The 27,924-nt window shown below is 41.7% G+C and overlaps 1 protein-coding gene across 14 annotated transcripts in view; it reads right to left on the reverse strand.

The window, feature by feature from the left end:
- Positions 1 to 8,499: 8,499 nt before the first annotated feature.
- Positions 8,500 to 27,924, reverse strand: part of TJP1 (tight junction protein 1) — a 404,161-nt gene continuing 384,736 nt past the window's right edge. For 8 of the 14 annotated variants that reach the window (XM_060755764.2, XM_060755762.2, XM_060755758.2 and 5 more), the window contains 4 exons: positions 25,913 to 26,378; positions 22,618 to 22,835; positions 17,465 to 17,608; positions 8,500 to 10,203 (listed from right to left, as the gene is read on the reverse strand). In XM_060755764.2, the coding sequence (XP_060611747.2) occupies positions 10,109 to 10,203; positions 17,465 to 17,608; positions 22,618 to 22,835; positions 25,913 to 26,378 (923 nt within the window). In that variant the 3' untranslated portion in view covers positions 8,500 to 10,108. The remainder of the gene's footprint in view (positions 10,204 to 17,464; positions 17,609 to 22,617; positions 22,836 to 25,912; positions 26,379 to 27,924) is intronic. The other 6 variants (XM_060755771.2, XM_060755761.2, XM_060755760.2 and 3 more) reach the window with 2 other exon arrangements.

The raw sequence follows: 27,924 nt of genomic DNA on the forward strand, positions 1-27,924 counted from the left end.
TGCCAACCTTGCTTTTTCTGCATCCCTCGGTTTCGTCCACTAAAAAGGGTCCCCAAGTGTTTCCCCAAGCAATCACCGATGCATGCCTGAACATATGCCTGCAATTTTGACAAATTAGCGGGTAATTAACATCAAACAATAGGGGTGCAGAGGAAATGAGCAAGCCAGCTCATTTCTACAGCCAGTCTCGCGTTCTTAAGACACTATTGGCTCCAGCATGCAACACCTTCTGCCTCGGCACAGTTGCAACTCTCAGGCCATCTGTCTTGGTTGCTGTAGCTGCATTTTGAAGGCGGCTGGACTGCTTGGCTTCCAAGGCCTAGGGCACAGCATGCTTTGGAAAGACCATTTCTGAAGAGTATGTGCTTTCAAGGTTACCTGTCTATGTATAGAGACCCCATGAATAAGATTTTCTTGGGGTGTTGTAGGTTTTTTCGGGCTATATGGCCATGTTCTAGAGGCATTCTCTCCTGACGTTTTGCCTGCATCTATGGCAAGCATCCTCAGAGGTAGTGAGGTGATTTTCTTGGCTAAGAAGACTCAAGAGGTGGTTTTGACAGTGCCTGCCTCTGAAATAAAGCGGGGTTGCCTCTGAAGGCGGGGTTGCCTTTGAAGACTGCCCGGAAGCTGAGTCCAGCACTCAGCAGCCAGGCTACTGACGGGAGCTGGGTACAGGGAGCGCACAATTCCCTTGCTGCACCAGCTCCACTGGTTGCCAATTAGCTACCAAGCACAATTCAAAGTGCTGGTTTTAACTTATAAATCCTTATACGGTTACCTGTCAGAACGTATTCTCCCCTATGAACCATGAAGGACGTTAAGATCTTCCAGAGAGGCCCTGTCTCGGTCCCACTACCCTTGAAAGCATGTTTGGTGGGAACGAGAGACAGGTCCTTCTCTGTGATGGCCCCTCAGCTATGGAACTCTCTCCCGAGTGAGATTAGATCTGCCCCCTCCCTCATGTCCTTCAGGATTTTTCTGTCGATTTGTTTAATTTGCTTAATTTGTAAAATCATAACGTAATTTGACATTCAATAGGCTTTTCCTTAATCTTCCTTTATTATACAACATTTTTACTTATCCAACGTTCTGCTAGCCCATTTATGTTGGATAAGTGAGACTCTACTGTATTGAGTATTCATGCCCAATTATATCATTAGTGGGGTTCAGAATGCTCTTTGATTGTAAGTGAACTATAAATCCCAGGAACGACAACTCCCAAATGTCAAGGTCTATTCGCCAAGGACTCCATCGGTGTTCACATTTGGGCATATTGAGGATTTGCGCCAAGTTTGGTCCAGATCCATCATTGTTTGAGTCCACAGTGCTCTCTGGATGTAGGTGAACTACAACTCCAAAACGCAAGGTCAATGCCCACCAAACCCTTCCAGTATTTTCTATTGGTCATGGGAGTTCTGTGTGCCAAGTTTGTTTCAATTCCATCATTGGTGGAGTTCAGAATGCTCTTTTATTGTAGGTGAACTATAAATCTCAGCAACAACTCCCAAATGTCAACGTTTATTTTCTCCAGACTCCCAACAGTGTTCACATTTGGGCATATTGAGTATTCATGCCAAGTTTGGTCCAGATCCATCGTTGTGTGAGTCCACAGTAGTCTCTGGATGTAGGTGAACTACAACTCCAAAATTCAAGGTTGATGCCCACCAAACCCTTTCAGTATTTTCTGTTGGTCATGGGAGTTCTGTGTGCCAAGTTTAGTTCAATTCTATCATTGGTGGAGTTCAGAATGCTCTTTTATCGTAGATGAACTATAAATCCCAGCAACTACAACTCCCAAATGACAAAATCAATCCCCTCAACCCCACCAGTATTTTAATTTGGGTGTATCGGGTATTTGTGCCAAATTTGATCCAGTGTATGAAAATCCATCCTGCATATCAGATATTTACATTATGGTTCATAACAGTAGCAAAGTTACAGATATGCCGTAGCAATGAAAATAACGTTATGGTTGGGGGTCGCCACAACATGAGGAACTGTGTTAAGGTACAATATGAATGGGTTCCTTAGTAGACAGGTTAAACACCAATAATCCACTTATAAAGATAACATAATGAATAAGTCCAACAAATAGGTAAATTGTGAAACTTAGACTGTTCAATTCACAGTAGTCACAAAAATAAGTTCTGTACAGTCTTTTAGTGATGTCGTATGTTCATGAATCAGCCTCCCACGACCGGTTTCGGCCTTTGCTTTAGGCCTTCTTCAGGTGGTCTGTAATTTTACATACATAAATACATTTTACAATTGTATAGGTTGAACATAATGTAATAGAATGCATTTAGAAATACTTACAAAGTTCAGTCTTTTACATATGTTCTCATAAGAGAACCTAATAAGGGACATCCCGGGCTGTGAAAGACCCCCATTAATAGCATATAAAAGAACCAAGAGCATCAGGGATTTTTTGGTACATTCAGATTTAACACATAATGTTCGGACCATGAAATCAAATCTGATTGGCAATTATAGGTGCCACCATTGCTCAGTGTGTAACCAATTGGTGGAGACAAAAACTTTTACACACCAACACCCACCATTGAAAATTAAATTCTCCCACTTTGCTACATGCACTACCAAAGGAGTTATCTACATGATTATTTGTGAATGCAATCTGATGTACGTTGGTCAAACTCGTCGAGAAGTGAAATCTAGGATTATAGAACACCGGAGCAAAATTAGAACTAATTCCAGAGACTCCATACTGTATAAACATTTTGATGATCTACGGCACAACCCTGAATCTTTTAAATACCACATATTAGAAGTAGTCACACAATCCAAACACATGGACTTTAACATTAAACTCCTACAAAGGGAAACATATTGGATCTTCAGATTACGGACGGAACACCCACACGGTCTTAATGAATACAATTCACACAGTTGCTATATATAACCTTGAGATTTTTTGTACTATCCCTTGTATACTACACATCCCTGGGGAGTACATTACTCACAACGCCATCTAGTGGTGACTTTTTCCACACCTATAACTTTAAATGAGCCTTAAATCAACTTCTCTGTCTCCTCTACATCTGATGTGCATTTTCCTCTTTAAATAGAGGAAACCCCCAGATCCTGTTCATACTCGCAATTAGAATCAAACTTAGAAGCAGAGTATCTTGTGAGTATACACCTATTTGGTGAAATATATTGGTAAAACATTTATTTTGATATATGTAACGTTTAAATGTTAATAGCCACAATTTGTTCCTTTTACCTAGATCCCATTGCAAAAAAACTTAAGTATCTCTTATGAGAACATATGTAAAAGACTGAACTTTGTAAGTATTTCTAAATGCATTCTATTACATTATATTCAACCTATACAATTGTAAAATGTATTTATGTATGTAAAATTACAGACCACCCGAAGAAGGCCTAAAGCAAAGGCCGAAACCGGTCGTGGAAGGCTGATTCATTAACATACAACGACATCACTAAAAGACTGTACAGAACTTATTTTTGTGACTACTGTGAATTGAACAGTCTAAGTTTCACAATTTACCTATTTGTTGGACTTATTCATTATGTTATCTTTATAAGTGGATTATTGGTGTTTGAACTGTGTTAAGGTGTCATGGAATTAGGAAGTTTGAGAAACACTGCTACGTAATCCCAACGACTTTTGTCTAGGTTTCCTCCCAATCTTCCCCATATTGTTTACCTTGTGAAGGGTTTCCTTGTGATCCTTTCCTCTTGGATGAGCAGTTGCCTGTTGTTACCTGTTCTTTGCCTGCTGCTGCCTTTCTTCCTTCAGCTTAAAACTTGGGAGGAATGCAACAAAAAAACCTCAGTGGCTGTTCTGTCACAGCTAACAAACCAAATCTCAACATTTAGCAATACGCTTTGCCCTCGCTTCCACCAACATTTGCAACAGAACATCAATTTTCCACAACTTACAACAACAGATAAGCAAGATCTTACAAAGCATAATCACAACAGGTGCTTGCGTCCTGGTTGTTTTCTGGAACATTATCTTCAAAGGGATTATTGTGTATCTTCTGCCTTGCAAGCTGGTCTGTCGATGGCGCAGTCAAAACTCGAGATGTGTTCCACATCTGTGTCAAAACTAAACAGACTTCATTCTCAAGTATTCTAATCTTGGGCCCACAAATAGAATGGTGGCATGACAAGGGAAGACAACACTATGTACAAGTCCTTTACATGCTACATACAAGTTTGGATTGGCCTAATGACTACAGGTGATCTATGCCACATGTAACAACATTTTCAAGTTCAAGAAAGCATACAGGATTGTTGTAGGTGGATCTTAAGACTTCCAGAGTGAACATATTAATCAAATCTGCAAAGATTAAACCACATGTGTGTGTGTACATATATATTGAATACATATATCCGAGGGTTATCCAGAAAGTAAGGTTACAAGGCACATTGCTCTTGTGGGGAATTTCCTCAGTGGAAGTTGGTATCACTGCCATGTAGTGGGAAGCCAGTGGAAGCGAATGAGCAGTGCCAGTTGTCAGTAGCTCATCAACTGGCATTGTGGTGAAGGTTAGCGATGAGCATCTTCATTCAGTTTCCCTCCAAGTGCAAAGTTCGCACATTGCTCTTGCGGGGAATTTCCTCATGGCAAGTTGGTATCACTGCCGTGTAGTGGGAAGCCAGTGGAAGCAAATGGGCAGTGCCAGTTGTCAGTAGCTCATCAACTGGCATTGTGGTGAAGGTTAGCGATGAGCATCCTGAGTTTCCCTCCAAGTGCAAAGTTCGCACATTGCTCTTACAGGGAATTTCCTCAGGGCAAGTTGGTATCACTGCCGTGTAATGGGAAGCCAGTGGAAGCAAACGAGCAGTGCCACTTGTCAGTAGCTCATCAACTGGCATTGTGGTGAAGCTTAGTGATGAGCATCCTCATTCAGTTTCCCTCCAAGTGCAAAGTTCGCACATTGCTCTTGCGGGGAATTTTCTCAGGGCAAGTTGGTATCACTGCCGTGTAGTGGGAACCCAGTGGAAGCAAATGAGCAGTGCCAGTTGTCAGTAGCTCATCAACTGGCATTGTGGTGAAGGTTAGAGATGATAATCCTTTGTATTTTTTTAAAAAAAATCTTGTAATCTGACTTTCCAGACAACCCTCATATTAATCAAATCTGAAAAGGTTAAACCCCATGTGTGTGTACATATATATTAAATACATATATGTAAAGGTTATCCAGAAAGTAAGGTTACAAGGCACATTGCTCTTGCGGGGAATTTCCTCAGGACAAGTTGGTATCACTGCTGTGTAGGGAAGCCAGTGGAAGCAAACGAGCAGCACCAGTTGTCAGTAGCTCATCAACTGGCATTGTGGTGAAGGTTAGAGATGAGCGTCCTCATTCTGCTTCCCTCCAAGCACAAAGTTTGCACTGTCATATGCTACCTATATGCTAAGGGCACGAATACTGCTGCAATTGATCGCAAAGTCGTTTCAGTTTATGGAGAGAAGGTAATGTCGAGAAAGTATGTGACAAAAATGGGCACAGAATATATTGTGAGACCATGAAGAAACTTTGCAGAGCTATCCAAAACAAACGTGGGATGTTGGTGGCAAGAGTCTGTCTTCTTCATAATAATGTGTGTCTGCACACCGCTCATGCAACACAAGATTGGTTGACTTCATTTTGGTTGGTATGTTTGAAGCCACCCCTCTCACAGCCCTGATCTCGCACCCAGTGATTATAATCTGTTCACTGAATTTAAGGAATACCTGGTGGAAAAAACTTTTCCAATGGTGACGAGTTGAAAATTGAAGTGATGAACTGACTAAAAAAGGTGGAGAGAAACGTCTATGATGCAGGTATCAAAATTCATTGAACGGAGGACTAAATGTATTGAGCGGAATGTGATTCTATGGAAAAATAATGCTATACGTATGCTACAATCCATGTCAGTTTGATTAAAAAATAATTCTTTGTATTTTTAAAAAAATCTTGTAACCTTACTTTCCAGATAACCCTCATATTAATCGAATCTGCAGAGGTTAAACCCCATGTGTGTGTGTACATATATATTAAATACATATATACATTGATTCATTCAAACACTCCTTTCTTAAGAACTGAAATGTGGCCACTTATGATTCAAATATTCAGAAAGAGCCAGCGTGCCATAGGAATTTGAGAGTTAAGACTAGGAATCAGCCTGAAAACACATAGGGTGACCCTAAGCAAATCACACTTTCTGAGTCATAAGAGGATAACAATGGCAGGGTGAGGGCTGAATGAGCCTGAAACCCTAGGACAGACTCAGACATCAGAGTGAACCTGAACGCACAGAAGAACAGCAAATATTCAATTGCATAAGCAACACTTTGGAGCAATCCAGTTTCGCAAGAGCAGCTACTATTTAGGTGGCCCAGCTTCCCCCAGAAAGGGCCCCCAAACACCAACCTGTACTGCAACACCATGTTCAAAGGACCAGGAAATATAACCAGTCCGGCTTCGGGACAAAACTGTTTGGCCACAAAAGAAAGACGGAGGTATTATTTCAAAGCCATTCGTTTACTAAATGAGCAGCTTGCCCATGACCTGCATACAAAGAGAAGAAAATCTCCCCAGACCTTGTTTTAAGGGAAAGGAGCAAAATCTGGAAGTGGACAGGAAAGGAACTATGATGTGTGGCAACCTTCATTATGTGTCCCTTAGAAGACATTTTTCACTTACCTAATTGTTCTTGGTCCTTCTTTTTTGAAAAATATATATATAAAGGTATTACCCATTTCTTACTTGGAATATTTGATATGAGTTAAGGTCATTCCATATTTTTTTTCAAGTCAGGAGCGACTTGAGAAACTACAAGTTGCTTCTGGTGTGAGAAAATTGGCCATCTCCAAGGCATTGCCCGGATGTTCTGATGTTTTACCATCCTTGTGGGACGTTTCTCTCATGTCCCTGCATGAGGAGTTGGAGCTGACAAAGGGAGCTCAACTCACTCTCCCTGGATTCAAACCTCCGACCTGTAAGTCTTCAGTCCTGCCAGCACATTGCGCCACTGGGGGTTTCCAAACTGAGGAGGTTTACTGGGTTGTTGTAGGTTTTTCAGGCTGTACGGCCATGTTCTAGAAGCATTCTCTCCTGATGTTTCGCCTGCAGGGATCCTCAGAGGTTGCGAGGTCTGACCTCTGAGGATGCCTGTCATAGATGCAGGCGAAACGTCAGGAGAGAATGCTTCTATAACAGTGGTTCTCAACCTGGGGGTTGGGACCCCTGAAGGGGTCACAAGGGGTTGTCACAGGGGTCGCCAAATACATCACAGACAGTATATTCCATTGGTCATGGGAGTTCTGTGTGGGAAGTTTGGCCTAATTCTATCATCGGTGGGCTTCAGAATGCTCTTTGGTAGTAGGTGAACTATAAATCCCAGCAACTACAACTTCCAAATGTCAAGGTCTATTTTCACCGAACTTCAGCAGTGTTCACATTTGGCCATATTTAATATTCGTGCCAAATCATGGCTTTGGGACCAGGCCTTTGGACAGTAGATGTTTATAGAGTTTAAAGGACATGTACTAGAATGACAATACGACTGGTGAGACTGCTTTTATTATTTATTGTTTTAATGATTGCTTACGTACTGTCTAATTATGATTTATGTTTAATTGTGGTTTTATTATTGTGGTTGTTATGGATTGGCATCACATCAATGTCCAATGTATGGCATTGAAGTTTTGCCAGTTATGCGTAAACCGCTTTGAGTCCCCTAAGGGTGAGAAAAGCGGTATAGAAATACTGTAAATAAATAATAAATACATAAGTTTGATCCTGATCCATCATTGTTTGAGTCCACAGTGCTCTCTGGATGTAGGCGAACTACAGCTCTAAAATGCCCACCAAACCCTTCCAGTATTTTCTGTTGATCATGGGAGTTCTGTGTGCCAAGTCCATTGTTGGTGTAGTTCAGAATGCTCTTTGAATACAGGTGAACTATAAATCCCAGCAACTACAACTCCCAAATGACAAAATCAATCCTCCCATCCCAACCCCACCAGTATTCAAATTTGGGCATATTGAGTATTTGTGCCAAATTTGGTCCAGTGAATGAGAATACATCCTGCATATCAGATATTTACATAACGATTCATAACAGTAGCAAAATTACAATTATGAAGTAGCAATGAAAATAATTTAATGGCTGGGGGTCACCACAACATGAGGAACTGTATTAAGGGGTCGCGGCATTAGGAACATTGAGAACCACTGTTCTAGAACATGGCCATATAGCCTGAAAAACCCACAACAACCCAGTGATTCCAGCCATGAAAGCCTTCAACAATACATTGAGGAGGTTTACTCCTTAGGTTTGTAGCGTTTCAGTCAATTGCGCCCTAGCTGTGAACTAACCCTGGGCATTAATGCATTTCAAGCCAAGGAAAGATCTACTCCTGGCGTAAGGCAAACGGTGAGCGAATCAGGACCTCAAGAAGTTCAACTGTGCACATACACACACGTCAGACAGAAACGAGAAGAATCTAGGAATCTATTATTTTAAAAACAGTTTTTATTCTGTATATTTAGAAATGTGTAATTTTTTTTAATAACGGCAAAGAAAAAAAAAATCAGCCACACCTGAATAGCTAAAGAACCGATTAACAGAATGCAGTGGTATATTATCTAAACAGAAATAGTGCTGATGTGCCATAATAAATTGTCTATTAGTAAAAAAATACATTTCAGGGCACATAGGACAGCATCCTTATCACAAAAATTACAGTAGGGATACTTTTGTTGTTTTTTTTTCCTCTTTCTTTTTATTTATTTTTTTCCAAGAATGTAATCAAACTAGAGAATTCCGAGTTAAGTCTTTTAAATGCAGCACTTAAAAAGGTAACAATTTTGTGCATTTTCTGTTCTTTTTTTTTTTAAAAAAAGAAAGTCCTTTTTTTCCCCCCACGTACGGTAGAAATGCTGCTTTATTGCTGCGAGATGTCAAAGTTGAAGGCTCAAAAGGTATGAGAGTACAAAGATATTAAGAAACGTTTTTTTGTCTCGTAATTTTTTATATATATTTATATATATAAAAAAGGTAAAGCTTATAAAAGTTAAATTTACAAACCGAGAACAAAAGTGGTATGCGCGAGTTATATACAAGCAATTCTAGAACATCTATAAATTTTTCAAAATGCATAGCAAGAAAACATACCATCATGTTCTTCAGGGTTCTCCTCTGGCGGATCAGGGCAAAAACACTCCCGAGTGTAATATACATACATACATACATACACGCACTCACATATATATATATGTATATTCTCGCTCTTTTCTGAAAATAGATCGGGTTTCTCAAACTTTCTCAGGATGTATTAGTCTAGATTAAGCCGGAAAAGCCATACAAACTGAGTAGTACAGAGAACTACCATGACAGAAAGGACTAGTAAAAACAAGAGGGTAAGGCATCCCTGCTGGTTAATGTGTTTTGTCGTAAATGTGGTTAATTTACAGACTGACAAGAGGCAAATGAACCATAGTCATATATCACATGCGCCTTCTCTCACTTCCTTCATGACTAAATGTGGGGAGCGTGTTTCATGGAGGTGCAAGGCGCCTACATTGTGTTCGCAACCAAAAATATAATGTATTTCCTTCCACTTTGTGGGCAACTGCATCAAAAGATTGCCAGTTGTATTATTTTAAAAATAATAATAATAAGTGACCGCAAGAGTCTTTGCATATTCGAAACACACAACGGTGTTTTGTTTGGTGTATGACGTAAAATAGAAAAAAGACCTAATTCTGAAGTGGACTGTGAATCAAATTTCAATTCTTCTATCGGAAGAAAAGGAATTAATTAAACAAAAAATTAGACTGGATTGCTTCAATGGTGGTTTTTAAGTCATGACGCATCCAAAGTGTATGGTTAAGGAACGGCAAAAGAAAAGACCCGGCTGCCCATCGACATGTACCCTGACCATGGTTCGAGAAGGAATTCGCTATCCGTTGTTAGTCAAAGCAAAGACTGCTCAATACTAGGAGAAACGTTAATACTTGGAAACGAGTGGATCAGTGTCTAGGCAAGGTCAGTTTTGTTTTGTCTGTTTGCTTTTAAATCTCGGTCTCGGGCATATAAGTCAGTCTGCTAACGTAAGGAAGGGTTAGAAGTGATCTATTAGAACTGACACACAGTTCGCTCCAACAAGATAGTTTGGATCCCCGGGAAGAGACTTGTTCTGCCAGGTTTTGGGGTCACCTGTGGGAGGAAAACAACGTAGTAGTTTAGTAGCCATCAAGACAAGGGGGAACATCTTGGACAACAATGCCGTTACAGTTTGTTTGCTGTAAAAAGAAATTACCATAAATAAAAATAAAATAAATAAATAAATAAATAAGAAATTACAATAAATCACCTTCTGCTCTTAGTGTAGAATGCACCCCTTTAGTGGCAGGTTTGGGTTTTTGATTTACTAACACTAAGCTGATAAACACTGGGGAATAAATTCCAAGGATTTCTGGTAATGACAGATGGGAGGTAATCTATCTGAGGATGCTTAATGGAAGGCCAACATGGGTCCCACCTCACAGATTCAAATATGGTAAGTTTCACATCTTGTCTGACAGAATTTTATTACACTTTACTGGTTAAGAATCCAAGGGTAGTCCACTTGCAAATGTGAAACATCTGAGGAGGGTTTTTTAGATGGACAGCCGAGGGGTGAAATTCCCCAGCTGCATCTCAGGAGGGTTTTGGACGGACAGCCGAGGGGTGAAATTCCCCAGCTGCATCTCAGGAGGGCTTTGGATGGGCAGCCAAGAGGTGAAATTCCCCAGCTGCATCTCAGGGGGGGTTTGGATGGACTGCCGAGAGGTGAAATTCCCCAGCTGCATCTCAGGAGGGTTTTGGATGGACTACCGAGGGGTGAAATTCCTCCACTGCATCTCAGGAGGGTTTTGGATGGACTGCCGAGGGGTGAAATTCCTCAGCTGCATCTCAGGAGGGTTTTGGATGGGCAGCCAAGGGGTGAAATTCCCCCACTGCATCTCAGGGGAATTTTGGATGGACTGCCGAGGGGTGAAATTCCCCAGCTGCATCTCAGGAGGGTTTTGGATGGACTACCAAGGGGTGAAATTCCCCCACTGCATCTCAGGAGAGTTTTGGATGGACTGCCGAGCGGTGAAATTCCCCAGCTGCATCTCAGGAGGGTTTTGGATAGACTACCGAGGGGTGAAATTCCCCAGCTGCATCTCAGGAGGGTTTTGGATGGACTGCTGAGGGGTGAAATCCCCCCACTGCATCTCAGGAGGGTTCTGGATGGACTACCGAGGGGTGAAATTCCCCCACTGAATCTCCGGAGGGTTTTGGATGGACTGCCAAGGGGTGAAATACCCTAGCTGCATCTCAGGATCAAGGGGAGCTAGACCTTACAAAGGGAAGTGCAACCATACAACTCTTCTCAGAGTTGACCCACAATGTTAGCTATAAGCTCAATCATTTGGGAAGAAGCCCTCCAGATAACCATGTGGGAATCTCATAAAAAGCTAAACCATATCCCACTGAGAGGAAGATATGTTTTGGCCTCCTTTCAACTTGCTCCCCTCCAGATAGGTTTGCCTCCATCTCCCACCACCTTGGCTGATACAGTCAATGGCCATGATGTTGGTTAGGCATGATGGGAATTACAGGCTCAATGCACATCAAGGCGAGTTATGTTGGGAAGACTGGTCTAAGTTGAAGCCCAAACATCTAGAGCAGTGGGTCCTCAGATGTTTTGGCCTTCAACTCCCAGAAATCCTAACAGCTGGTAAACTAGCTGGAATTTCTGGGAGTTATAGGTCAAAACACCTAAGGACCCAAAGGTTGAGAACCACTGAGACTGTTCATAACCAGTTAGGTAAAAAGGGAAGGGAAGGCCTGAATTCAAACTTTTGCTTGAAACTGAGCCTTCACATTGCCACATGGAAAATTCACATTGCCACATGGAAAGACGTCCCCAGAGCACCATCTATGATCTTCTCAGTTCCAAGCAAAAGTTTGCTCCCATTGGCAAGATGACCATGAGTTGTAATGGCCACACTCCTCTGGACAAGCAGAGAAGAAACATCAATTGCCAACGCACTGGTGTGATTCAGTTCTTTGCCAAAGGGAGCATTTGCTTGCATGCCAGAGTGACTAAGACAAAAGAGCCAGTGGAAGTTTACAGCCTCTGAGAAGCTCTGTTCCTTATGGAGAGGTAAAGGAATTGGAGATTGAACTAGCGAAAGATATGGCTGAACAGCTAGTTTATATCTTTAAGATCATCAATGCTCGCTTGCTCGGCCACTAACCCAGGCATGGGCAAACTTTGGTCCTCCAGGTGTTTTGGACTTCAACTCCCACAATTCCTAACAGCCTAATGATCAAAGAAGATCAAACAGGCTTTCTTCCTGATAGAATTTTGAAAGATAATGTTGGAACTACAATTGACATTGAGTATTACGACTCAAATAATCAAAAGGAATTGGCATTGATATCCATTGACGTAGAAAAAGCATTTGACAATATAAATTGGGATTTCCTCAAAATTTTGATGGAAAAGTTAGATATGGGTTTAAGACCATCAATGCTTGCTTGCTCAGGCACTAACCCAGGCATGGGCAAACTTCGGCCCTCCAGGTGTTTTGGACTTCAACTCCCACAATTCCTAACAGTCTGCACTAACCTGTCTCAGTGCTGCAGATAATATTTAGAATATAGATGCTCAAGAGAACATTTAAGGATAAAATTGGAAAACTACAGCACTGTAGTGCCTGGCTCATCTTGACCCATGTGCAATCCTATGTGGGATTATGGGAAAACAGCTTCTACTGGATGCCTAGGACTAAATGAAACACAATCTTAGCTACATTAACTACACTCCTATGAAAATTAGCCTATCTTCGGTACAAACATTCCCAATCCACTTGAAGAAATCAACCCTTTGACATTTTAACACCGTGTTGACATTGTACAGGTGTTAATAATCACCAATTCCATGCTGTTTCAGTTCGTAACACACACATACACACAGAGGCACACACACATGCCCATCCACACTTGCACACTGAAGCTCTTGGGGTCCCATTGTTATTAAAACAGTATTGTTAACCCAGGTTAGATGAAGCAGTCTCGAATTAAAGCCCCAGATTATACAGACATGTTATATGTTATAGAATTTAGACAGAGATGTTATATGTGCTACAGAAGACAAGAGGCCCCACAGTTCTTGAGGGACACTCATGGAAACAAACATGATGTACACAATGACCGATAGATATGCTGAAGTGATGACAACAGCTGGAGTGGAAATTACAGAGTAGAATGACCAGTTTGGAGTTGGTTTGTGTACTCGTTCACCTCAATACTAAGTTATAGCAGCCAGTGAAATGTTATCTCATGGCGGTTCGTTTCAAGCCATCCCCAGAAAGGAAAAAGGATTTTCCATTAGTTTTAGCTATATTTTACAAACTTTTGGCAATCAATAGTTTGTAAAGATACGAAGGTGTAGTCTGACAGGTGAGAACGTGTATTTGCAGAACACCTTCCTTGTTTGGTGAAATAGTTTGGAAAAAAGGAATGTAAGCTAAAACTTTTTGATTCCAGAGCTTGAAAAGGTGAGTTGCCACTGGTGACCTCCCGATACCAAAGAATTCAATCCAACGCACTTAGGAGGTTAACCTCTGGTGCTGGGTCCCACTGAAAAGTTGGGAATTGGTTGTCGTCCCCTCCTCCCCACTCTAATTCCATGAGATGAGATGAAACAAGGAAATATATACATATATATTTAGGGAGAATGTGCCAGTTTAATCTGACTTTTTGAAAAATGTGTTGCAGAAGAGGTTAGTATGTAGAACCAAATGTTTGTTTCAGAAGGACAGAGAGGAACATGGAAAACATGTTAGGAGAAGCTTAAAAGAGAAAAGAGTGAGAGAGAAAGAGATCCCATCACCAACGTGTTGTATTTTTTTTTAAGAAAAGAGAGAAAACAAATATTTATTTAAGACACAGTATGGCTTACACATCAGAAGACAGAGTTGGCCAATTGTGAAGTTTCATCTCAAGGAGCAAGATTACTGATATAACACCACATTGAGTTACGTCCGCTGCAAAGGATGTATAGCTCCGATACAGACAAGAACGAGGCGGGCCTTAACGCAACCACGCACACACACCCACGCGCATGAACACGGCAGGAGCACACACAGAACGAGGCTAGCGGGGGGGAAAGGGAGGAGAGGAGACCGCTCGCTCTCAGGCGCATTGGGTCCTCAAAGGGACCAGCAGCGTTCCCCTTCTCAACTTGCATTTCAAGGAAATTCGTGGACAGGTTCGTCAGTTACGCAAAACCAAAGCACACTTTGGGAGGAGTTATATGGATTATAAGTGGCAAAACTTTGGATCCTTATTACTTCGGAGGGTCCATTTTCTAGCACTTTCGAGATTTTTCTGTTTCCTGTTTTTGCTTTTGCTTCTTAACACACAGTTAAATAAATAGCTGCATGCAACACATGCATAGAATACCAGTAAAAATAAACCGGTCAAGGTTTCTCTTTCAGTATTTGGATTTCCCCCCCATCAGAGAAGTATCTGATGCGCTACCGTTAGGTTTGCGTCAACATAGTGGCATCGGAAAAGGATAGATACATCAGTGACAAATATTGAATACATTTTTTAAATACTGTACACGTTAAGTACATTGCCTTTATATACCATATACAGATATGTATACATTTAAGGGTGTCAAAGACGCTTTCGTTAAGTGGCTGGAAACATACCCTTTGGACCTTTGTGTCCAGGATGCAGGCTGCTTTTTTGTTTTGGGTTCTGGCTTCCCCTCAAGGCTGTCACTTTGCAGCCACTTCATGACATTGCTTGAAATTTACACAAGAAATCTAAACAATTTTGTTTGTTTGTTCCTTTGTTTGTTTGCTTCCCTTCCTTTACTTAAATAAGGGGGTGTTGTGACTTACTGGGGAGGAATGGCACAGGCATATGGACCTATAGACAGTTCTCCCCACCAAAGGGGAAAAAGTAACAGCAGGAAAGAGAAGGAGAGGACCATCTCTCCATAACGTTTTAAAATTTAGCAGGAAGCACAAAATTTGCACGGGAAACCCAAACAAGTTGCAGAAGTTTTTTCTTCTGCAAGACAGCTTTCCATTTTGCAGAACTGTCAAATTCAATTCATACATAATGTCAGTCGCATTGGTAAGCTTGACCAAAACTACAAATGCTTTTGGGGTCACTGGGTTGTTGTGAGTTTTCCGGGCTGTATGGCCATGTTACAGAAGCATTCTCTCCTGGTGTTTCTCCTGCATCTGTGGCAGGCATACTCAGAGGTTGAGGGGTCTGTTGGAAACTAGGAAAAATGGGTTTATATATTTGTGAAGGGTCCAGGGTGGGAGAAAGAACTCTTGTCTGTTTGAGGTAGGTGTCAATGTAGCAACTGGCCACCTTCATTAGAATTTAATGGCCTAGCAGTTTTCAAGGTCTGGCTTCTTACTGTGATTAACCGGCTCTGATTGTTTCTTGTTCCCTGACCTAACCTTGCATAAAATTAGTGGCCCATTGTTCTGCTTCCTGTTTACCCTATATAAGCCAGGGCCTGAACTCAAGGGGCAGATGTGCTCCCACAGAAGTTGAGGAAGCAATAAGCCATTTTGTTCCCTTCTGCTTCAGGATAAGCCTTGTCTTAGAGGACACTAGAAAACTGAGTAAGTGTTTAAAATTAGCTGCTTTGAGTGCTGGACACTGAAAGTTCTTGACATCATGAATATGGATTTACTAACACAAAGAATATCCCCCAATATCAACAATGTCAAAAGAACGGACTGGAATAGCTTTCTAGAATACCTTGAAAAGGAAAATAAAGGAAACATCCAAACATAACAGAAGGAGAGAAGATCTCATACTAACCTGAAGATGCTAAGCATAATTGACTATAAGGCTCAGGCCTTATGATAGAGAACTTTTTACATCCCTGGATAACTTGGAAGTGTACTTCCCCAAAGATATATATCCTTGCTTGCATGTGCTGACCTAACCCTGCATAAAATGCCCTCGGAAGCACTTTATTCTAGTGCAATTAAACCCTACTTTGTCCCTGTACAAATATAGTACATTGCTCTCTCACCCAGTGTTTTTAAATTTTTAATCTATTGCAACTGGCCCTGCCCACTGGGATCAATTTTCTGTGTTTAAATATTGTGATTTTATATTGTTTGATATGTTTATTTATATTGGTGCTTGTATTTTATTTTTATCTTCTTTATATTTTACTGTTTTTTGTTGTATATTGTTTTACTGTATTGTTGGGCTTGGCCTCATGTAAGCCGCCCCGAGTCCCCTTGGGAAGATGGTGGCAGGGTATAAATAAAGTGTTGTTGTTGTTGCTGTCTGGAATCCCCCTGTTTTTGAGTGTTGTTCTTAATTTACCATTATGATTTTAGAGTTTTTTAATACTGGTAGACAGATTTTCCATTTCATCACACTTAAAATCCGGTTTCTGCCTCCTGCAGAATTCTGGGGTTTGTAGTTTAGTGAGGCTGTTAAAGGCTCCTCCCTAAACAACAAACCCCAGAATTCTGCAGGAGATAGAAACCTGATTTTAAATGGATTTTTTCCTCTAGTGTGATAAGGTTTCATGGTTTCTTCCTTTCTGTAGAAATTGTCCACATGCTTGTGGATTTCAATGGCTTCTCTCACCTCCCAACAAAGGATTCCCCCAGGCAGTAAGAAGCCAGACCTTGAAAACGGCTAGGTCACTATATGCTAATCAAGGTGGCCAATTGCTACATTCAAACCTTTCTTGCATCCTGGACCTTCCATAGATATATAAACCCCATTTTCCAACAGACCTCACAACCTCTGAGGATGCCTGCCATAGATGCAGGCGAAACATCAGGAGAGAATGCTTCTGGAACATGGCTAGACAGCCTGAAAAACTCACAACAACCCAGTGATTCCGGCCATGAAAGCCTTCGACAATACTTTTGGGCTCAGTTTACTGGGACTGTTATAGCCTTCTATGGTCGATATTAAGAATCGTTATTTGGAAAACCCAATTAGAATTTCTTCAACATAGTTGACAAAGAAAAAAAAAGTGTGACTTTCATCATAAAGTGTTTTGCAGCAGTATTAGTCCTTGAGAGAGAGAGAAAGACAAAGACAGAGAGAGAAAGAGACAGGAAGCATGTGATTGATAAGAAACAAGGTAGATAATTGCACCGTTGAATGGACCAATGACAAAAGTGTGGCACAACGTTATCTACCTTGCCATTTCGGTTTCTCCATCATGATTTTTCTGCAACGATTGTTTTTGTATCATGAGTTTAAAGTGTGAGAAAGACACTTGTAATGAAAATGAAATGGAGAGCTGACACAAATACAGTGATTTAGTAAATATCTCGGTATTACACAGTGCCACCTTCAGTCAGGTGGGTTTAAATTATACGATAGCACCCAAAAGCCCCAAAAGGACAGAGGGAGGACAGCATACCCGACGAGGAGTCGGAGGATTTTAGAGCAAAAGACCAACCATCGGGGGTCATAGACGCACAATGTGGCAAGCGCAGCTCCACTGGCTTCAGGAATTTTAGTCCATGGGGCCCGCACATTACCAAAGGGCTGAGCAGCGTTTCACCTACGGTGAAGGGACAAAAAGGGGCAGAGGTTAAGAGAGACGAACCCACAATGCAGCATCACACCTGAGCCAGGCTACCTGAGACCTGGAGGGATTGCATTTTTCAACTTCGGGAGCGAATCCGAGGGCCTTCTCTGCTGTGGCTCTGACTGTGGAATGCCTAATAATAATAATCTATACACATAATAAAAGTGAAAAATGTGTATGTGTGTATGTGGCAGAGATGTCCACTTACACAGACAGCCTCCCACCTCCACAAACAGGCTATAGTTCCAAGTGCTGAGAAGCCCTCAAAGAGACTCCCTCAACTGACATTGCATGTTATAGTGAGCACCATGAACATGTAGCCCAAATGCTGCCAATGTCCTCGCCAAAACCTACAGCCCACCACCCAAGGAATGCTTTCATTTAGAGACAATTTCATCCTAGATTTCATAGTGTTTCCTCCATCACAGACAGTCATCCCAGGGTTTCTTGTGTGGAATTTGCATGACCCTGCCCTCTGCTCCTCCCTTACCTCTTTCCTACACTTCCCTATGACACACAGAGAACACAGATGAATTGATCAGAAACTGAACAGACTGGAGGGGTTTGGGGGTGATTGCCCTGGGAATCTGGGAATTGTAGTTCACCCTTATCCAGAGAACACTGAACCCAGCCAATGATGGATAGGGGCCAAACTTGGCACACACAACCATCATGGCCAACTGTGCATATTACCAGGGTTTCATAGAATCATAAAATCAAAGAGTTGGAAGAGACCTCATGGGCCATCCAGTCCAACCCCCTGCCAAGAAGCAGGAATATTGCATTCAAGTCACCCCTGACAAATGACCATCCAGCCTCTGCTTAAAAGCTTCCAAAGAAGGAGCCTCCACCACACTCCGGGGCAGAGAGTTCCACTGCTGAACGGCTCTCACAGTCAGGAAGTTCTTCCTAATGTTCAGATGGAATCTCCTCTCTTGTAGTTTGAAGCCATTGTTCCGCATCCTAGTCTCCAAGGAAGCAGAAAACAAGCTTGCTCCCTCCTCCCTGTGGCTTCCTCTCACATATTTATACATGGCTATCATATCTCCTCTCTGCCTTCTCTTCTTCAGGCTAAACATGCCCAGTTCCCTAAGCCGCTCCTCATAGGGCTTGTTCTCCAGACCCTTGATCATTTTAGTCACCCTCCTCTGGACACATTCCAGCTTGTCAATATCTCTCTTGAATTGTGGTGCCCAGAATTGGACACAGTATTCCAGATGTGGTCTAACCAAAGCAGAATAGAGGGGTTGGGGGTGACTGCCCTGGAAATCTGGGAATTGTAGTTTACCTTTATCCAGAGAGCACTGAACCCTGCCAATGATGGATCTGGTCCAAACTTGGCACACAGAACCAACATGGCCAACTGTGCATACTGGCAGGGTTTGGGGGTGACTGCCCTGGGAATCTGGGAGTTGTAATTTCTCCCTTATCTAGATATCACTGGACCCAGCTGATGTCGGATCGGGACCAAACTTGGCACACAGATCTAACATAGCCAACTTTGAATGATGACGGGTTTTGGGAAGAATTGACCCACGATTTTGGGAGCTGTAGTTCTCCCACATTCTTATGCATTTTCTAATGGGAACATTCATTAAAAACAAAAGAAAAGACTGGCTTATTTTCTAATAAATACCGTTACACACTGCCGGGTCCCCAAGCTAGTAATAATAATAATAATAATAATAATAATAATAATAATAATAATGACTTTATTTATACCCCACTACCATCTCCCCAAGGGACTCGGTGCGGCTTACATGAGGCCGAGCCCAAAGTACATCAACAGTAAAAGCAATAAGAAAACAATCAATACAACAGTTAAAATAAACCTCATAGACAAAAGTAAACAATAAACAGTAACAATAACAACAAGCATTTAAAACCTTTGGCTAGGCCAAATGCAATAATTTAAAAATTTAAAAATAATGCTGGACATGGACAAAGTAGGATATAAATGGGATAGAGTTTTCAGGTAGAGATGGGGCGCGCAGGCAATCCTAAATCAGTGATAAAGGACATATTGCTGAGGGTATTTCCTTATTCTGGGAAGGCACACTGGAACAACCACGTTTTCAGGCTCCTCCTAAAGACTGCCAGAGTTGGGGCATGTCTGATGTCCCTGGGAAGTGAGTTCCAGAGTCGAGGGGCCACCACCGAGAAGGCCCTCTCCCTTGTCCCCACCAATTGTGCCTGCGATACAGGTGGGAGCGCGAGCAGGGCCTCTCCAGGCCGCCTGGTACCAGCACTGATTTTATTCTGCCACCAAGTTAAACCTGAGCTCCTTATTCAAATCATCGCATCCAAATATGTACATTAACTGCTTTGACTTTTTAAATTGTTTAATCACTATCACTCAGAGATCTTATGACATAAAGGCAAAGGTTTCCCCTGACATTAAGTTTAGTCAATTCCGACTTGGGGGGTTGGTGCTCATCTTCATTTCTAAGCCGAACAGCCAACGTTGTTTGTAAATGCCTCCTATTATTATTATTATTATTATTATTATTATTATTATTATTATTAAAAACTTTTATATCCCGATCTTCTCTACCTCGGTAAAGGGACTGAGACCAGCTAACAGCATGGATATAATGCTAAACAGCACAGTCTAAAACATCAAAACAATTTAATAACAAACAAAATTGTTTAATCATTATTTCTCAGAGATCTTATGACATAAAGGGAAAGGTTTTCTCTGACATTAAGTTGTTTGTAAATGCCTCCTATCTTTATTATTGTTGTTGTTGTTGTTGTTGTTGTTGTTATTTAGAACTTTTATATCCCAATCTTCTTTACCTCCATAGAGGGACTGAGACCGGCAAACAGCAAGGATTCAATGCTAAACAGTACAGTCTAAAACATCAAAACGATCTAATAACAAACAAAATTGTTCAATCACTATTGCTCAGAGATCTTATGACATAAAGGCAAAGGTTTCCCCTGACATTAAGTTTAGTCAATTCCGACTTGTTTGTAAACGCCTCCTATTATTATTATTATTATTATTATTATTATTATTATTATTATTATTGTTATTCAGAATGCTCTTTGATTGTAGGTGAACTATAAATCTCAAAAACTACAACTCCCAAATATCAAACCCTCTTTTCCTCAAACTCCACCAGTGTCCAGATTTGGGAATATTGAGTATTTGTGCCAAGTTTGGTCCAGATCTATCATTGTTTGAATCCACAACGCTCTCTGGATGTAGGTGAACTACAACTCCAAAACTCAAGGTCAATGCTCAACAAACCCTTCCAGTATTTTCTCTTGGTCATGGGAGTTCTGTGTGCCAAGTTTGGTTCAATTCCATCATTGGTGGTGTTCAGATTGCTCTTTGATTGTAGGTGAACTATAAATCCCAGCAACTACAACTCCCAAATGACAAGCTCTCTTTCCCCCAAATTCCACCAGTGTTTACATTTGGGCATATTGAGCATTTGTGCCAAGTTTGGTCCAGATCTATCATTGTTTGAATCAACCACACTCCCAATTCCAACCTGGGGCGTATCGGATATTTGTACCAAATTGGGTTCAGTGAATGAAAAAATATCCTACATATCAGGTATTTACATGACGATTCATAGCAGCAGCAAAATTACAGTTATGAAGCAATAAAAATAATGTGATGGTTGGGGGTCACCACAACATGAGGAACTGTATTAAGAGGTTGCAGCATTAGGAAGGTTGAGAACCACTGCCTTAAGCTAATTTTATGCACAATATTTGTAATAATGTTGTGCATGAAAAAAAGTTTGAATACACTCAACCCTTAAAAAACAAAGCTGTCACTATCTCAGATTTTCAAGCATTTCAGGTGTCTAGATAAGAAACCTGCTCAACCTGTAGAACAGGAAAGCAAATAATAATAGAATCAAAGAGTTGGAAGAGACCTCATGGGCCATCCAGTCCAACCCCATTCTGCCAAGAAGCAGGAATGTTGCATTCAAATCACCCCTGACAGATGGCCATCCAGCCTCTGTTTAAAAGCTTCCAAAGAAGGAGCCTCCACCACACTCCGGGGCAGAGAGTTCCACTGCTGAACGGCTCTCACAGTCAGGAAGTTCTTCCTCATGTTCAGATGGAATCTCCTCTCTTGTACTTTGAAGCCATTCTTCCATTGCGTCCTAGTCTCCAAGGAAGCAGAAAACAAGCTTGCTCCCTCCTCCTCCCTGTGGCTTCCTCTCACATATTTATACATGGCTATCATATCTCCTCTCAGCCTTCTCTTCTTCAGGCTAAACATGCCCAGCTCCTTAAGCCGCTCCTCATAGGGCTTGTTCTCCAGACCCTTGATCATTTTAGTCGCCCTCCTCTGGACACGTTTCAGCTTGTCAATATCTCTCTTCAATTGTGGTGCCCAAAATTGGACACAATATTCCAGATGTGGTCTAACCAAAGCGAAATAGAGGGGTAGCATGACTTCCCTAGATCTAGACACTATGCTCCTCTTGATGCAGGCCAAAATCCCATTGGCTTTTTTTGCCGCCACATCACATTGTTGGCTCATGTTTAACTTGTTGTCCACGAGGACTCCAAGATCTTTTTCACACGTACTGCTCTCGAGCCAGGCATTGTCCCCCATTTTGTATATTTGCATTTTGTTTTTCCTGCCCAAGTGGAGTATCTTGCATTGGTCCCTGTTGAACTTCATTTTGTTAGTTTCGGCCCATCTCTCTAATCTGTCAAGATCGTTTTGAATCCTGCTCCTGTCCTGTAATATATATTTCCCTTCAACAAACACTAATAACTGTCACTCCAGTGATTTCAGGACTCAAGAGAATTGTCTTCCCATTCATGAAAAATAATTATTTTGACTGTGTGATGGTTTAATTAGCTACTTTGATAGTGTGATAGTTTTATTAACTGCTTGTAAAAAAGGTTTCTTTTGATAATGTTTTCTCTTTGCATAGGTCATACTAACATGAAGAGCACGCTGAAGAGAACGTGGTTATCATGGCAAGGGACTTTTCTCTTACCTTTCTCCTTGTCCAGAGGAGGGAGGATGCTATTGTCCCGGCAGACCTTGAAATAGATCTCCTGCTCGATGCCCTCGGGGATGGCTCCTTGGGGTATAATTATGCTCACGCCAGTCTCTATGGAGCTCAGGACACCGCCGTTGCTGTTAAAAACGCCTCTCGCCGTGGCTACGACGGTGTGTCCATCCTCTTCATCATCATCTTCCAAAGCAGATGGACTGAAATCAGAGAGACATAATGGTTTGTTTTTTTAAAAAAAATAATTTGTATTGATTAATATAAACAGAAAAAAATTAAAATGTAGTTGAGTAAAAAAAATGTATATAAAGTATATGTTTTCACATGCTGTTGTAGTTCAGCGTGATGCTAACGGTACTACTACTGGTAGGAGGGAGAAGCGGGCTGCGCAGGTGTTGGAAGAGGAGCAGCAGCGAAAGCGGATTAGGGAAATAATCATGGCCCCGAGTGATTCTGAGACCTTTGAAGGTTTCTTCGATTGTGAGATGGGGGATGGGGAGGAATGCAGGGGAGTCAAGCGGGTTACTCACGACTCAGAGTCTGATGAGGAAGAACAAAGGAAGCGTATTTGTGATATTGGAATATTGTGTCCAATTCTGGGCGCCACAATTCAAGAGAGATATTGACAAGCTGGAATGTGTCCAGAGGAGGGCGACTAAAATGATCAAGGGTCTGGAGAACAAGCCCTATGAGGAGCGGCTTAAGGAGCTGGGCATGTTTAGCCTGAAGAAGAGAAGGCTGAGAGGAGATATGATAGCCATGTATAAATATGTGAGAGGAAGCCACAGGGAGGAGGAGGGAGCAAGCTTGTTTTCTGCTTCCTTGGAGACTAGGACGCGGAACAATGGCTTCAAACTACAAGAGAGGAGATTCCATCTGAACATTAGGAAGAACTTCTTGACTGTGATAGCCGTTCAGCAGTGAACTTCTCTGCCCCAGAGTGTGGTGGAGGCTCCTTCTTTGGAAGCTTTTAAGCAGAGGCTGGATGGCAATTTTCAGGGGTGATTTGAATGCAATATTCCTGCTTCTTGGCAGGGGGTTGGACTGGATGGCCCATAAGGTCTCTTCCAACTCTTTGATTCTATGATTCTATGATATACCTACCGCTCCTACAGAGGACGAAGATTTCATGGGCTTTGAAAGGAGTGATGGGTCTGGGAGTGACATGGGGGAAGAGGATGGGATCGATTGGATCCGTGTACAGGAGATTAGGGATATCTGTAACCAACCCACCTCCAGCGATGATTTTGAGGGGTTCACAGAGGAATGGCAACCGAGGAGCACTTGGCAAGATCTAAGTCTTGACAGACGCTGGCAGAGGTGGAGGGATGGGCGCGTGGGTTCAGCTGCAGGGAATGGGGCAGCTGAGAGCGATGATGAAAGGGTGGGGAGCTCCTCATCTTCTGATGAGGAACTTTAGGATAAAAGTGAGTATTGTTTGCATAAATCTTTGCAGAAGGCAAAGTGTCTCTTTTGGGATGTGAATCTTTGTTGCTGCCAATTCCTGAGCTTGGGTCCTTGGACTACAGATTCCTGTGTTCCTGTGCTTACTTCTTGTGACTCTGCAAACTACAACTTCTACTCTACGGCTTGAATCCGGACTGCTTTGGGACAACGCGCTTTTGCTTCTTGGACTTTGTTTACCTGCCTGCATTGTGCTTCGACTTCGGACCATTTTGAGAACTGTGTTTTTGCTTGCTCCTAGTTTGCTTTTGTATCTTCTGTGAACTGTGTGAGCTTAAAGCGAATTGCTAAATACCTTAGTTAAATCGGATTATACGCCAGGATAATCCGGGTTATATTTCAGTTGCTTTTTTCACTTTGTTTTTGATATCAACTCTTTCTTTGCACTTTTAGCACTGAAGTAAGTGCTCCAAAGACTTTTGAGATTTTGTGAATAATAAAACTGTGTTTGAACTCTGCATTGTGTTGGGCTCCTTTAAGACTTCTGGGTCTTGACACATGCACTGATAGGATAGTAGGAAAGAGGAAGAGAAAAAATGAGAATATATATATGTGTGTGTGTGTGTGTGTAAAAGAAAAAAAGAAAAAAAAGAAAGAAAAAAAGGTGTGGATTTGACTTCCATTCTTGTTCATAGCAGTTCATCTTTTTTATATATATCCCTCCTCCCTGTTGTAAGACACGGACCCACAAGAGCCAGAAAAATAGTACAGGTCAATGACTGGCTTAGAAAATGGTGTCAGGAGGAACGCTTTGGCTTCCTCGACCATGGCCTGCTTTTCCAGGAGGATGGCCTACTGGCAAGGGATGGGGTGCATCTCACACAAGTAGGAAAACACCTTTTTGCTCACAGACTCGCAAACCTCATTAGACGCACTTTAAACTAGGTCCACCGGGGAAGGGGGACAACAGCCTTGCGAACACTACTTTACTCATAATGTCTGGGAATCGCCAGAAGGCTAAATGGAGGGCTGCACAAACACAACAAGGACCAAGTGCCAAAAGTACAATAATCCCAATTAAACAACTCAAGATTTGAATGCAATATTCCTGCTTCTTGGCAGGGGGTTGGACTGGATGGTCCATGAGGTCTTTTCCAACTCTTTGATTCTATGATTCTATGATTCTATGTGTGTGTGTATAATATATATATATATATATATCTCACTAGCCATCTCCTGCCACATGTTGCTGTGGCCCAGTGTGTGTATATGTGTTGTGTATGTGTAAATATCTGTTTACATGTGGTTTTGTGCATGTGCTGTAATGTATTTTTTATTTTTTGGCTTTTAAGTCTCTTCCACTGTGTTTTTATAAGTGAAGGACATTTGTTAGGCTAATAATAACAAGTGTTTGGGGGGGGGGGGGTGACCTTCCTTTCTGGGAGTTGTAGTTCACCCACAACCAGAGAAACTGACCTCCACTGATGGTGGACCTTGGCCAAATTTGGCACACAGAATCCCCATGACCAACTGAACCTACTGGAGGTGTTTGAGGGGACTGTGGTAGTTTTACCTACAGCCAGAGAGTACACTTAACCCCAAGAGCAAACTTGCCCAACATCACAAACTTTAAGCACTGATGGAATTAAAGGGGGTTAACCTGACATGATGTGAGTTGTAGTTCACCCACAACCTTATGCATTTTGTAATTTTTTTAAAAAATGCCCTTTTCAAATAACCCAGACAACACTGGGTCCCCAAGCTAGTATAATATAAATATAAAGGTCCAATATGTCTGACCCCGACTAGCTCCAGTTATATTTCATTTAGTCCCATGAAACCAATTAATTCTCAGGCGCAGGGAGAGCCTCACCTTACAGGAATGGCTTTAGGCACAGCATTGATATTATTTGGTTGGTATTTGAGCTTGTCGGAGAAGGTATCCACCGTGCTGTCGAACTCCGGCTGGGATGTGCTGTGTGCTTTTAAGAGAGGCTGAGGAGAATTCTGGGGTTTGGATGGCAACTCTGGTTTATTATGCTGATTCTCATCTGGCAGGAGGTTGTGGTTGAATTTGGGGCTCTCAAACTTGCGCTCAAAGGGCCGAGCGGCGCTTGTGTAAGGTTTTGTTGTGAAGCGGTTATAAGCAGGAGTGACCGTCTTTGGGATTGGATCAGTTCCGTTCACCGGCCCCTTGTCGGGGAAGCTCTTCTGCGGATAGTAGGTGGACTGCACGGTGTCTTCTCGGCTGGACGATCGGAAAGCCGCCGGCTTATTCTGAGGTGGCGGTGGCTCAGGCTTCGTGAGGGTGGAGTTCGGGAAGTCTGACACAGAGTTCACTGCAATTAAACAGATAGGAAACAAACGTGAGTGAAATGAAATGCCAAGGTAGGATTTTTCACCATGGAAAGTATTTTGGCAAGGAAAGTTTCCGTATTGCCCTGAAAATAAGACACTGTCTTATATTTATTTTCCCTCCAGAAGACACATTATGTGTTGTGATTCAGCTGGAACCTCAGAGTGTCTCTGATGAGGATGATGGGACTCAGGTTCACAGCCTGGTTCAAAATGTCCCTGTTATAGACAGTGAAGAAGTGCAGTTTCCCACAGGAAGGAATGAAAATGTTGATACTGAAATTAGCCAGGTGCAAGTGCAGTTTGATTCAGAGAAGGAGGACAGTTCTCAGCCTGATAATGATAATGAGCAAGCAGGGAAACAGGCTGACACTAACAAACAGACTGACATGGGAAATGGGAACCTTTTGGAATTCAAAGTTCGAAGGAGTGTGAGAATAGCTAACAGGAAGGAGGCCAGTGGCCTTCATGTTTTGCAAAGGGTATTAAGCTGTAGGTTTGAGACCAAATCTTTGTCAAAGCAACTTTGCGTTTTACCAAGAACCTTGCCTTTGCTTGTATGGATTATCTTGCATTCTTGTGCTCATGTTTTCAGGACTTTGCCATGTTCTCTTGGGTTTTTGTTTTGCTGGTGCCTCTTTGGATTAATCTTCAAAGTGGTTTTTTATATTGATCTTTTGTAACATTACCTTTTGCTTTTAAGAACCTTTTGACCTTTTATTTTGAATAAACTATAAAGACTTCTGGCTGTGTGCAGTTTTGGTGTCAATTCGTCCAGTGGTTTTTGAGTTATGTTAATCCCACAAACGAACATTACATTTTTATTTATATAGATTGCACAGTAGTTGTCATCACAAACCAGCATAACCAGACAAACTGTGAATCCTATCAAGAATTTCTTGTTACTACCTGTGGTGAAGTGTAAATTTTTAACTTGCAGTTATGTATAATTATAGATACTGTTTACTGGAAGTGTCCTTCCCAGAGTTGTTTAAGGAATGTTATAAATGCAACCTTTGAAGATTTGTGCCTCTAAGAGTTAAGTTACATTGAAACCATCACGCTCCTTCTACATTTCAATAAACTTGTTTCTGTTTTTCCTAAAGCTTTGTCTCTGATACAATTCCTTTCCAAGTCAAGCTACACAGAAGAAAGATCAAACCAACATTATTAGCTATAAGCTATGCTGTCAATTTAATAAGCACTTACAGAGTGGTGGCTCCTTTACAAATTGGTGGCCTCATCACAAATTTGTGGCATCTTCGCAAATCGTTACACTACCATTATTTCCTTGCACAGCAATATGCGGTACATTTAGCAATCCCAATATTTATGAACACAAAGCAAGATTTATTCAATGCATGCTCTCATGTTCTGTTCGACAGGAATGCTTCCAAACAAAAATTCTACTAGGTCTTATTTTTAGGGGATGTCTTATTTTCGGGGAAACAGGGTACATGGCCATAATGTAGATCTCTCAAAACAGCAGAACACTGAAAAACAAGTCTTCAAAAAACGAGGGATGCCTGT

Source organism: Anolis sagrei, chromosome 9 (genome assembly GCF_037176765.1).
Source record: "Anolis sagrei isolate rAnoSag1 chromosome 9, rAnoSag1.mat, whole genome shotgun sequence".
Lineage (NCBI taxonomy): Eukaryota > Metazoa > Chordata > Lepidosauria > Squamata > Dactyloidae > Anolis > Anolis sagrei.